This window comes from Schistocerca gregaria, chromosome 7, assembly GCF_023897955.1.
Source record: "Schistocerca gregaria isolate iqSchGreg1 chromosome 7, iqSchGreg1.2, whole genome shotgun sequence".
NCBI lineage: Eukaryota > Metazoa > Arthropoda > Insecta > Orthoptera > Acrididae > Schistocerca > Schistocerca gregaria.
The window spans coordinates 38,379,750-38,393,416 of NC_064926.1; the positions used below are offsets into that span (position 1 = coordinate 38,379,750).

Here is a 13,667-nt window from a genome sequence, read left to right on the forward strand (position 1 = left end):
AGTCTCCAACAGTAATCTGCTGTAATGCATTGCCTGTCTTATGGGGAAATATTTGAAGTTCTAACACCTAAATGACCTACTTCTGTCACAATTTATGCCACTGGTCTCTCCAAACATTGGGAGAGATGAGGCTGGGGTGATGAATTTGATTCCCCTCACGCTGTCAGAAGTATTCCAGCCAGTGACAGTGCTAACAATGAAATCGACATCGTTTAATACATTGACAGCACCAGTTGTCAAACTTTTTCAGGCAACAGCTCACTTAAATTGTGAAAAGGTAACCACTTAATAAAGTGTACGTGGTTCTTGCGCTAGTATTACTACTAACTCATATCTGCATTCTATGTGGAAAAGTATCACCCCTGTCCCCCCTACACGTCTAGGCATGGCACAGCCAGTGACCAAGAAGGTGCACTGTGTAGGACAGTAGAACTTTGTCAAACACCCTGTAGCTGCCTCTTGTGACAGTGCAGCAGATAATCACCTGCTTGATATCCAGTTTGCAGACCTATGAAAGAAGGAAGTGCGAGAACACAATCCAGTGAGCTACCTTCCCTTGGACGTCTACCCCCTCCCACCCTGTTACTTTTACACACCCGGAACATAATGTATCCCTAAATATGGCTCTTGCACTTAGATGTGGTATGTTCATTTAATATTTGTTTTCAAGCAATTTCATTTAAAGAAATAGTAATATTGTTAAAAAAATATTTTTAATAATTCGTGATTATCCCATCCCCTGCAACACAAAGTATTTGTCCTAGAGAAAAAATAAATAAGACCTTTGTTGTAGGAAATTTAATGTATTTTAATTTTGTACTGGGAAACATCTTTTTAGAGGACGCAGTTTTCGAGTTATTGAAGAAAAACATTAGAGAGTGACCTTTAAATCCCTCCGACTTGACTCTTCAATGCTCCACTCTATCAGTCAAGATTTTTATATGTGCTCATGGTACTCCCTCCTAATACTCCACAAAAATTTGTGACTACACTGTTTTTCTTCCAGTTGACCTTTTTTTAGTCTTTGCTCACTGGGGTAAGAGGACAATACTCCTAATGTATGATGAGCTTAGCAACAATACGTTGATGCCATCCTACCAACATATTAACATACTTCAAAAATAAAGTACAGAAGAGAAGTAAAAACTGAAAGAAAATCAACCAGTGATGAAGCACTACAAATAGATAGAGAAAGAGGAATGTTAGCAACAAACACAACAAGAGAGAAATCCTAAGGTGACATCACAGATTGACAGAAGGAAAGCATAAGCACGTGACAGATGAAACAGTAGTGGGACAGGAAACACCAATAATGACACAAATATACAGCCACAATCTTATAATACTTTGCAGTTATATTTAAAAAATGCAGAATGTATGGGGAAACTTGTACTTCAAAAATTACAGCAGACTGTGATAAAGGCATATATTCATTGGGAGTATTTCCACTGTTTCATTATAACCTTCTAAGCAAAGCAATAAAAGTCAATGTTAGTGTTACTGTTCAGATCTTAATGTAGGTCAGAATCTGGAAAACAATCATATGAGCAGTTAATCAAATCAAATATGTTAGATTATATACTGTAGTTTTAAGGGTAAGGAGAAAATACAGAAACACATAATAACACCATTAGATTATTTATTGTATCATGCAACACAAACTTGTTACATGCTTTAGGGTAGCCTTTCTGAGAATTTGTAGAATCATTATTTAAGTTCCAGGAATGTTTAGTGAAAAAAAATTAAAATAGTTTGATGGTATTAGTTATTATCTCATCCTATTCCAGCTCAAGAGTAACACAAGACAGAATTGACTGCAGACAAAATGTCCTTATCCCTTTACACACAGGAAACACAAATGTCAAAAACAGTTCTTGCAAATTAAATTAAGCAGACAAATATGAACACACAGTTTGATACTGATGCATGAAAGTACATTCTATCAATTTAGATCATTCCTGCATGGTCATAAGGGCAATTACTGTTTGGTTATTTATGTATTTATGTCATATGGATAGACATAATTTGTTGTGACATGTTCACTTACAGCATAATATTTTGGTTTCACACCTCGTGTTTTCCCATCAAAGGAGACCTTTTTTACAAAATAAGCCAAATAATTTATACTGCACATATTCCAGTCCGGTATGAAATGCTTAACTGCAAGCACAGCTACCATTGTACTACTGGTAACAAAGCCCATTTAAAAATAGTACTTCCAACCAACCAGGTGGGAATGCAGGTGATATAAATGAGCTACACGCCACACACATAGCAGAGAGGGAAATCGGAGGTACAAAGGGTAACATCAAGTTTGCGAAAGTTTGTGAAATAATTTGTTTACAAAAGATTCTCATCTACTGTCAATGTAGTCTATGCTTTTAAGTTTCTACTAATTATTGTTAAAAGCCTGTTCATTAACCTGATTGATACAATAATACACATTGACAGAAAAAAATCACAACACCAAGAAGGACTTCTGCAATTTAAGCGAAAGTTGGTAGCATGTTTATACATCTGAGGGATGATGTCTTTTCAAATCTCATGCCAAATGCATAACAGCAGCACTTGTATTGCAGTTGACATTTGTCAAGAATGCCTTTAAGGTGACAAAGATGGCATTATCAACACCTCACCAAGTTTGAATGAGGTTGTGTAACAGGATGTTCCTTCCGTGATATTGCAGGAAGGCTTGGCAGGTATGTGGCCACAGTGAATGACTGCTGGCAGTGGTTAACACGGGAATGTACAGTCACGAGAAGACCAGGTTCCAGATGGACACGTGGCACTACCAAGAGGGAAGGACCATTGTGTTCTGCATGTGGCTCTGGGGCATCGTACTGCATCTGCAGCAGCAATTTGAGTAACAGTTGGCACCTCAGTGACACAATGAACTGTTACAAATTGGTTTCTTCAAGGACAGCTCTGAGACCGATACCCTGCATCACATATTCCACTGACTCCAAACACCGCTATTTGCAACTTTGGTGGTGTCAAGTGGTAGTTCTTTGGAGGGAACAATGGAAGTCTGTTGTGTTTTTGATGAAAGCTGTTTCTGCCTCAGGGCACTGATGTGCTGTGTGTTCATTAGAACGAGGCCTGTTGAGGGCCTGCAGCCGACCCGTCTGCATGCTAGACACACTGGACCTACACCTGGTCTGGGGTGCGATTTCACATGACAGCAGCAGCACTCTCGTGGTTATCCCACGCATCCTGACTGCAAATCTGTACATCAATCTGGTGCTTCGACCTGTTGTGTTGCTATTCGTGAACAGTATTCCGTGGGGTGTTTCCCAACAGGATAATGCTCGCCCCCATGCCGTTGTTGTAGCCCAATAACACTCTGAAGTGTGTCGACATGTTGCCACGGCCTGCTTGATTACCAGATCTGTTTCTAATCGAGCACATATGATATATCATTGAACATCCGAGTCCTGCATCATCCAGAAACAGCATTAACCGTCCCCGTATCGACCGATCCCACAAACTGACAACCGGCACTTGTACAACACAATAAATGCACATTTGAATTCTTGAATGCAATATTTTGGTGGTTACACCAGTTGCTAAAATACCAGCATTTTACCTTTTCAGTGGCTTATTTTGCTCTTACATTAGCCTGTGATCTTACAATGTTAATCATTTAAATACGTTACGCAGACAAATATGCTCTACTTCAATAATTTTTTTGGTGTTGCAATTTTTTGCCATCAGTGTATTATTCAGTTTAGCTGCTGTTGACTCTTTGGGGTTGTGCGGTTGTGATCCATGAAATCTTTCTGTTTCTAACATTTTGTCTGGAGTTGTACTGGATATTTTCAGAGCAGCTCTTGATTACACTGAGCCTTGTCGACAGGTCGGGTGTTGGAGAAAGATATAAAAGGTGTGTGGCCCAAGTATCGTGTAGTACTGCCATAGACTAGAGGAAGTGTGTGAGGACTTGAGGGGCTTCACTTCAGTGTGCAATTTCCAAGCAGTCAGGGAGCAAACGGAGAGTGACGAACTTCCAGTTGTGGCAGGTGATTTCTCGGTTCAGTGGCAAACGCTGCCACAGGTCACTTACTTAGAGGTGGGTTTTGGGACTCAATAAGAATACTTGTATGAGACTAAGAACTCAAGGGTTTGAATAGTAATTATGTATTACATTTGGACTAGACTATTCCACTGAAGGCTATTTACAAACATGAGGAAAAGTAAGGGGTTGACTGTTGCTGCAACAGAAGTCAGTGTCTGATTAGCAAAAATACCAATCACTAGAAGCATCTTAAAATGAAAACATCCGAAAGTAGCATTCCAAGCGAAAAAGGAGAATTAAACGAAGCTTATTCGAGGCTGGCATTTAGCAACTAGTTGGCGTCTGAACATTCATGCTAAAGACTACTCTGAATGCGAAAATGGGGGGTTGTAAAATGGTTCTGGAAGCCCAATGCTTCTCCCGCTCTGCAGTTGACTCACCAACCCTACTGGTACTTTACTATCATCGACCAATCTGGCAATTGGCTTTGCGTCTCCTTGGTGTGTCCAGACAAACATGTTTCGATCCTTCACCTTCTCGTAGTCTCTAGATGAATTGTTCCTGGCCTTTACATATTAGCAAACTCATTGTTTGGCAGAAACGGTGTTCAGCTGACAGCTAAATGCCACTGTCCTCCCTTGTAAGGTTAGCAAAAAGTGTTTCGCATCATTTTGTGCCATTCTTATGGTGGATACTTCTCTCTTGCAGTTGGGGACCATTATCTCAGCACTTTTATTCATTTCCCATCTCATTCTAACCTGCATCAGTCCACTAATGTTGCACTTATAAGGAGTGAGGATCATGCTTGCTGCATATGCTAAGACATGCCAGTTTGAGTTTTCAGTTGGCTGTGGCAACTTAGAACAGTGTCTAGGTGGCAAATAGAGTTACCAGGTAATTCACTGGACAAACTTTTATCCAGGGGCAGCTGCCCTCAGCATCTACAATTCACAAATTTCTTCTGTTACTATTTTCTTCATGTAACCTAAACACTACCACTGCATCTACCTCCTGGTTTCCTGTTTTGGAGGATGAATAAATCAATGTTGTCAATACGGAACAGTACACATGTGATCAGCAGAGATACAACTTAACTACTGACTGTAAGATAAAACTTATCTATCAATTCTGTAGAGCTACTGTCCATGTATCACAGAGTTCCTTGGATTCTTCTTGTCTATTAAAATTATTCCCATATTTTACATATGTTAGACTAAGTGACATATGGTTATGAGTCTACAGAATTGATTAATAGTTTTACTTTTTACAGGTGGCAGTTGTAGTTAAATTTAATCTCTGACAAGAATTATCTCTGTGATCACATAAAGATGTCCAGTACAGCTCTGGATGAAACAATAGGAACGAAAAAGTTTCATGGAACACGGACATGCAACCTGGAAGAATCAACAGAGGCTAAGACATCTGGTCATGAAAACCTTCATTGTATGATTATTCTGATTAGTGCGTGAACTCAGTTTGACTCACCACTTGCAACTGTGCAACTGAAACTGATGAGAGACAATGAAGGGAGCAAGGAGGAAGAGGAAGGTATACGATATGTTGTTAGGGAAGGGAGAATGGGAGTGTGTGGGCTCTTAAGGAGATAGGGAGTAAATGAAGGTTAACCTTCGTGTACCTTTAATATGAATTATGAGTTACATGTCGAACTGACAAAGCAAAACAATTCAGAACAAGAAGAATCAGTTCTAAAAATTACTAAGGATTTAATGAGTTTTGTGCACTTTGAGTTCTCTCATTTGTTTTTATTTAGTGTGATCAAATTTTACTTTAGATCTTCCCACAATACTCTTGTTTTTATGTTTTATCAACCGGCATTGTTGACACTATGTAGTATATTAGTTCTATCACAAAAAAAGAAACTTTCTTCTCACACAATTCAGTTGACTTCGTTCCACAAAGCCTTATTTGTACAGTACACACACTTGAAACAAATGCTGTGATTATAAAAATCAAAATCTTGTTGCAAAATTTGTTATTGCAAGCAACATGTGTTTTACCAATAAGCTATTGAAGTTGCCAAATGAAAATAAATGCATAAAAATATAGCATGTGCAACAAAAATTAGCAATGAGAAGCCACAAACTCACCGTCTCTTTCATGCCCTGTATGTGCTGTCTGTGTCTGCTTAGCATATGTGACGATCTCTTTAGGAGGAATGTTCGTGCTCTGTACACTGACAACACTCAACTGCGGCACCCGTTTCCTAAGAGTAATGACAATAATTAATCTATGCTTCAAATCATAATGAATATTATGAGTCTATTCCATTACATATGTATAACCCATAACAACCAAAAATAAACAGACCATAATTCATAAGGACAAAAACAATATTGAATGAGCAATAGGACAATAACCAAGACATTTGAGATTAACATTAATCTCAAATGCCTCAGTTATTGTCCTGTGTATTATTATTATTATTATTATTATTATTATTATTATTATTATTATTAGTTGTAAAGCTCCCATGTGGAAGACGCTAAATAAAGCTGGTTCACTTTCCGTTCTTCTTGGTCTTCTGGTTCTTTTTATTTGCCCATTATTATTATTATTATTATTATTATTATTATTATTATTATTATATTATCCGGTTTTTTCTAATCTTATCATAAATATGTCACAAGTTAGAGCAACTGTAGTTATCAATTCATATAAAATACTCAAAATTGTCAGTTCATATAATAATACTACAATAATCAGGCCACTCTTATTGTGGTCTTCAGTCTGAAGATGATTTCATGTAGCTCCTCATGTTGCTCCATCCTGTGCAAGCCTCTCCATCTCCGAGTACCTCTTGGAACCCACATTTCATTGAACATGCTTACACACACTTCCTTCAATAGTAAATTGATGATTCGTTGATGTCTCACAACATGACCTATCAACCGAACCGCTATTTTAGTCAAGTTATGCTACAGATTTCTTCTCTCTTCAATTCTATTCAGTACTTCCTCATTAGCAACACAATCTAACCATTCAATAATTTTCAGCATTCTTCAGTAGCACCACATTTCAAAGGCTGCCATTTTATTCTTGTCTAAACTGTTTATTGTTCACATCGCGGTTCTGTACAAAGCTACACTCCAAATGAAAACTGACAGGGAAGACTTCCTAATACTTAAATCCATACTCAATGTTATCAAATTTCTGTTCTTTGTAAATGCTCATCTTGCCTTGGCAGTCTACATTTTATGTCCTCTCTACTTCGGTCATTATCAGTAATTTTACTACTCAAATTTGAAATTCAATTTTAGTTCCTCATTTCCTAATCTAATTTCCTCATCACTGCCTGATTTAACTCTACTTTTGTCAATGTTCATCTTATATTCACCTTTCAAGACACTGTATATTCTGTTCAATAGCACTTCCATGTCCTTTGCTGTATCTGCAGAATTACAATGTCATTGACAAACCTCAAACATTTTATTTTTGCTCCCTATACTTCAATTCCTTATCAAAGTTTTTCTCTGGCTTCCTTTACAATTGCTCAGTGTACAGATTGAACAACACTGGAGATTGTCTACAACCCTGTCACACTCCCTTTTCGATGACTGCTTCCCATTCACGCCCCTAGACTCTCATAACCACCATCTCATTTACGTAAAACTGCATATAACCTTTTTCTCCCTGTAATTTGCCCCTGCTACCCTCAGAATTCTAACAAGTGCTTTCCAGTCAATTTTATCAAAAGCTTTGTCCAAGTCTACAAATGCTATAAATGTAAGTTTGCCTTTCTGTATCCTATCTCTTAAGATAAGTTGCAGGATCAGTATTGTCTCATGTGTTCATACATTTTTCTGGAATCCAAACAGATCTTCACCAAGATCAGCTTCTCCTATTCTTCTGTAAGCGATTTTCATCAGTATTTTGCAACCATGACTTATTAAACCAATAGCTCAGTAATATTCAGACCAGTTAGCGACTCCTTTCTTTGGAATTGGAATTACTACAGTCTCCTTGAAACCTGAGGGTAGATCTCTGTCTCATTCATCTTGCACAGCATGTGGAATAGTTGTGTCATGTGGCTCTTCCAAGGATATCAGTAATTCTGAGGGAATATTGTCTACTTCAGGAGCACTGTTTTGACTTAACATCTTTCAGTATATATATTGGCAAGAGTCCTAAGCGTCCTGTTACATCACTCACCTCAGCCTCAGCAATAACCAGTCTGAGTGTCTTCAATAATCAAATTTCTGTTTCTTATACTCTTTTCTATCTCTTGAATACATTTTAAGTCATGGTCTCCTCTGCATTCTCAGTCTATCAGTGTACATTCACATTTGTTCTCCTGCAGCTGCCGGCCGCGGTGGTCTCGCGGTTCTAGGCGCTCAGTCCGGAACCGTGCGACTGCTACGGTCGCAGGATCGAATCCTGCCTCGGGCATGGATGTGTGTGATGTCCTTAGGTTAGTTAGGTTTAATTAGTTCTAAGTTCTAAGTGACTGATGACCACAGATGTTAAGTCGCATAGTGCTCAGAGCCATTTGAACCATCTCCTGCAGCTTCTTGGTAAGTACATTTTTTATCTATCCAGTTACATTATATTTCCAAATATATTTTTGGGTATTCTTTCTTGTCCCATTCTTATGAAGTGTCTAAACCATAAAATATGCAGCCTATTTCATTCATTGTACCACCTTGCTTGTGTGTTATTTTCAGCACATCCTCATTTATTCTATGTTCCACATGAGAGATCCTTGATGCTCATCTCAGAAAGTCCATTTCTACAGCTTTAATCTTCTTGTAGTTCTTCCATAATACCTTTATATATTAAGCTTTGTTTTGAAACCAATTTTTATGGATTATAAAAGGGAGATAAATTTTGATATTGCTTTCCTTTCAATCTCCTACTTCTCAAGTCATCCTCACATGACCTATCTTTACTAATTATACTCCCTAGGTATTTGTAAGTTTCTCAGTTACCAGTTGTTAAATTTTCTGCTATTTCAAGATCTACCAACTGCATTCCATGATTAAGTATTGTGTCAGCTTGATGTTTAATTTCAGTCCCATTTGCTACATTCTTTTATTAATTTTCTCACTATATGGGAGATGTCTTCATTAATCACAACCATCAGCTAGTTGCCTGTGAATAAAATGGCATATAAACTTTGGTCTTCTAACTGAATTCCCATTTTACTGCATTTATTTCTCCAGTTCTACTAGGCAACAGTATAGATCGGTTGGTAGTATGTTATATGGTTTTTTGAAATCTATTAACACTAAAGGGGTTTCCAAATTTTAATCAGATCTATTTTCTATGAACTGGCACAGGGAGAATATACTGCAAATACACAATCAGGCAGTTCTAAACTCACTCTGTTCTTCAATGTCTACAATTTCTGCACTGATTTAGTTTCTCAAAATCTGGTCATACAACCTTTCTATCAAGTTTGTTACAATGATGCCTCATAATTATTACCCATCCTGTCTGTCTGCCCTCCCTTTTTTATTTAATGGAATTTATTACAGAAATATTAAAATTCCCTGGTAGCTCTTGACTCTGACCAGTTGATTAAAGAAATATGCCGGTATTTTCCATAAAATACTTGGTCCATAATTCACTGGCTCAAGTGCTGGAACATCATCTGGTCCAGTGAATTTATTATGTTTCATCCATTTTAAAGTCAATTCTACTTCATTCTGTGTCACTGGTTCCACATTTACATTATCTGCATCTTTCAGCTGATACACTGTCTGTATGTACTCATATCTGTTCATACCTGGTATCTTTTTGGATGGCTACCCCCATTACTGAATACTAATTATTGGATGGATGGACTGATGGGGTTAAAGGGGCCAAGCCCTGAAATCACTGATCCCTTAATCTTGTGTGTGTCAAGCCAGGAACAGTCCCCTGAAAGGAGGACACAAAGGACAAATCCAAGTGGATTTGACTGCATCTGAGAGTCAAGGAAACCAAGAAATAGAAGCAATTAGAAGTTAGAAAGAGGTAAAGGGTAAAGGTGGGAGAGCTGTCCCACGGACAAAAGTAGTTGGTAGCCCCCGGTACATGTTACGCGACTGCAGGCACACCCTCCATTGCTGCAAGATAATTAGATACACAGACAAGATAAGCTCCAGGAAAGAGAAAAATGATGACAAGTCTATCAACCGATGACAGATGTAAAAGAATAAGAGGAATTGAAAAGTTGGGAAAGGAAGGGTTCAGGCTAGGCCACCCAGATGGGGCAGCCATGGGACCCCTCCGGGTGGAGCAGGTGATGGGGTGGGTACCCCCCAATCCCTCTACAAGGCCGACAAGGCTAAATGGTTTACAGCACAGAAAGGAGTAAAACTCACTTTCACAGGTAAAATGTAAAACAAATTCACTGCCTTTGGAGTCGTCCACTAGCACCAAAGGTAGCATGTCAACAAGTTTAAGATTTCACCATAAGGCGGCCAAATTAGACACCACAGTGAGATGGGCAGCACACTGACAGTGGGGTGGATACTCACATCAGAGGATATGGCCACGGACTGACCAAGTGTGACTGATGTGAGGCTGACAAGACAGTAGATTCCCTGCGAGAGGTGGGAAGGGAGGACTGAAACAGTCTGGTCTCGTTCATAGTTTATTTAGAGAAACCGGGTCACATCAATTCAAATTCCAAGTCTCTGACAATTGTCTGTGTAGAGTTGACCAAAACTCCAGTTCCAATCATTCCCTGGGATCCCGATGTGTCCAGGGGTCCATACAAAGATGAATGACCTTCCAGTGTGGTGGAGGTAATACAGGAGATACAGGGTAGTCACACCCAATGGGTGTGAAGCACTAGTCAATAGCCTGAAGACTACTCTAGGAGCCACTGCCGATTAAGAATGACTCACCAATGCAATAACGAAGGTGACTGTGGGCCCCAGAGATGGCTAACAATTCTGCTGTGAATGCGCTGCATGTATTTGGCAGGGAGTGTAGTTCAGTGCATCTGGGATGCGTGAAGGCAAAACTTGATCATCCATCATCTGTAGAGTTGCCAGCGAATACCATATCCAAGTACAGAAATGCACTGAGAACATCTGGGAACAGGCAGTGAAAAACCACAGGGTTTATTGAGTCTTTCAGTATGAAGGAGAGGTCGAGAAAGATCTGACGATGTGGTACAGACCATCAGAGTGCACGCTATTTCTCCTTGATGAGAGGCAACAGTAGGGCAAGTTAGGTTCAGAGCAGACACTCACAATGTGAAATACAATCATTACTCCAGATCTTGGCCTCTACTGTGGGAGGTAGAGCTCCCTACCAGCAAAATGAACATGTTAGTTTGGATGCACAGAGTAGCACCGAAGGTGTATTGCACAGCTCAGCAACAGTAGGGATGTTTTGCTTTGTTTTGTTTTAGGGCACAAAAACAACTGAGGTCATACGCACCCATGCCATTACTTTAGAACACTAAAACAAAAAAGAAGTTAAAAGCGACTACACATTAAGCCCAACTGACGGAAGGAAAGAACTATGAACATGAACTTCCTCTTGGATAAAGGTCCATAAAATACGCTGTAGAGACAATGGAGGTCCCAAACTAAAGACTAAATTTCTTTTGCCACATTGCTACAATGGACAAAAAGTAAAATGCCATCAACAGTCTGTACGTTATTCGCTAGAACAGTTGATAGCTCAGATGGCAAACATACACTAGAACATAAGGAGGTTATAAAAGGGGCATTCAGACAGGAACTGGCGAACAGTCAAAGGTTGACGACAATGAGCACATGGGGTGGGGGATCACCTCTTAACAAATGACAATGGCAAAAACAACAGTGCCCAATAAGCAACCTAACTAAAATTATCTCCTCACACTGAGAGGGCCGAGAGGAAGTTGGCCGAGTCATTGGAAAAGGTTTAATTCCCCGGAGCTTGTTTTATTGAAGAGAAGACCAGTAGTGATGCCAAAATGCGACCACCTGCCAACAGACGGCAATATGGAGATCACTGCAAAACATGGGAAAGTTAGCAGGTCAAGGTAGGAGGACTGCAGCCTTGGCAGCAGCATCAGTAGCCTCATTACCCATCAGACAGAAGTGAACAGGAATCCACATAAACATCACAGTGGCCTCCTCAAGGGTGAGCAAGTGGAAGTTCTCTGGGATCATTCTACTAAAGGATAGATGGTGTACAGCACACAGAGGCTCTGAAAGTGACTAAGAGAATCAGAGCACATGCCACAATTAAAAAGCCTGTGTCACTGGATGTACCGCGTGGCCTGATACAGGGGAAAAAAGCTCTCCTGTCAATATTGAGCAGTGTTGTGGAAGCCGATACCAAAAATTGTTAGTGGCAATGACGAAGGCACATCCAACACCATGGTCAGTCTTTGAGCCTTGTATTGAATCTGGAGTAGTTTCCTTAGAAAGTGAATCAAGTCCACGATGAACATGGGTCACTGCAAAAAGCCAAGGTGGCTAAGGGTTCCCACCCATCGGGAATGTGGCAGGTAGCGGTAAGTTAAGCTGTCAGATCAACAGCCAAAACCAACCTCTGGGAGATTACAGAGAAGAAGGACAAGTCCCATACAACAGCCAAGTGAGTCATCGAACAAAGAGGCACAGGGTGGGTGGCCGGGTATGGCACACAAATGGCATGTTGTACCCACTGAGAATGACATCACTCCAGTACGATTGGTAGTTTGGCAGTTTATGCATAAAAACTCAACTGGGATAATGTAAAAGGCACCAGTGGCCAAATCGATTCCACGATGGTGGATTGTATTGAGACAGCATAAGATGGACATACGGACAGACAGACACACAAATGAAATACCCACAGTCTGGTTTTGAATTGACAAGCGATTGTTACAAACAGAGAAGGTGGTCTAATCCACTGGACAGGAAGCAATGCTTGGGACACATAGGGTACTGAGGGACCGGGTACAGGGGGCAGCCGGATAAGGCACGCGGGAGGACTAAGAAAGTTTTCTATCAAGCATGGGCGCCAGAAATTTCATAATTTCAGCAAACAGAAGAGTAACATGCTCAAGATATAAAGACAGTGGAAAAAAGCCATTCTGCACCCATAAATGCATACAAACAGTTTTGCCCTTCGAAAAGTGAAAACCATTGTCAATGTTGCACGAGCAAAGATGATCGAGACATGGCTGAAGACGCTGTTCAAGTAGACAAGTCCATCGAGAACTGCAACAGATCACGAAGTCATTGAAGAAAAGGGAGCCAGACAGGCCCAGTGGGAGACAGGCCATAATAGGGTTAATGGCTACAGCAAAGAGAATGACACTCAGGAAAGACCCCCTCACACGCTGGGTTTTTCTGGGTACATGTGTCCGATGAGGCCGAACCCACTCGTACCTTGAAAACTCTGCCTTTTAAAAATTCCTGAAGGAAACAGACATGTGGCCTCAGATGCCCCACGTGTATACAGTACAAAGGACACCAGTCCTTTCTCCAACTCAAAAACCAGTTCAGTATTTCTGCTGAAAACTGTTCATAACATGTTTTTGAATGTCCATCCTTGTGACTGGAAGTTTGATAGACTTTGGCTGTTCACTTATGTAATAAAATGGAATACCTACAGCTGTCCTTATGATGTCACTTATTACGTGGTACCAGTTACGGTGCTTCAGTGCACATCTTCAGTCTTTAGCTGGCACTGAGGGGGTTAACACAATCTGCAT

General features: G+C 40.0%; 1 protein-coding gene across 15 annotated transcripts in view; it reads right to left on the minus strand.

The window, feature by feature from the left end:
• The window catches only part of LOC126281331 (cytoplasmic dynein 1 intermediate chain), a 183,071-nt gene that overhangs the window by 91,702 nt on the left and 77,702 nt on the right, over positions 1-13,667 (minus strand). For all 15 annotated transcript variants that reach the window (XM_049980207.1, XM_049980205.1, XM_049980209.1 and 12 more), the window contains exon 4: positions 6,124-6,239. In XM_049980207.1, coding sequence (XP_049836164.1) covers positions 6,124-6,239 — 116 coding nt within the window. The remainder of the gene's footprint in view (positions 1-6,123; positions 6,240-13,667) is intronic.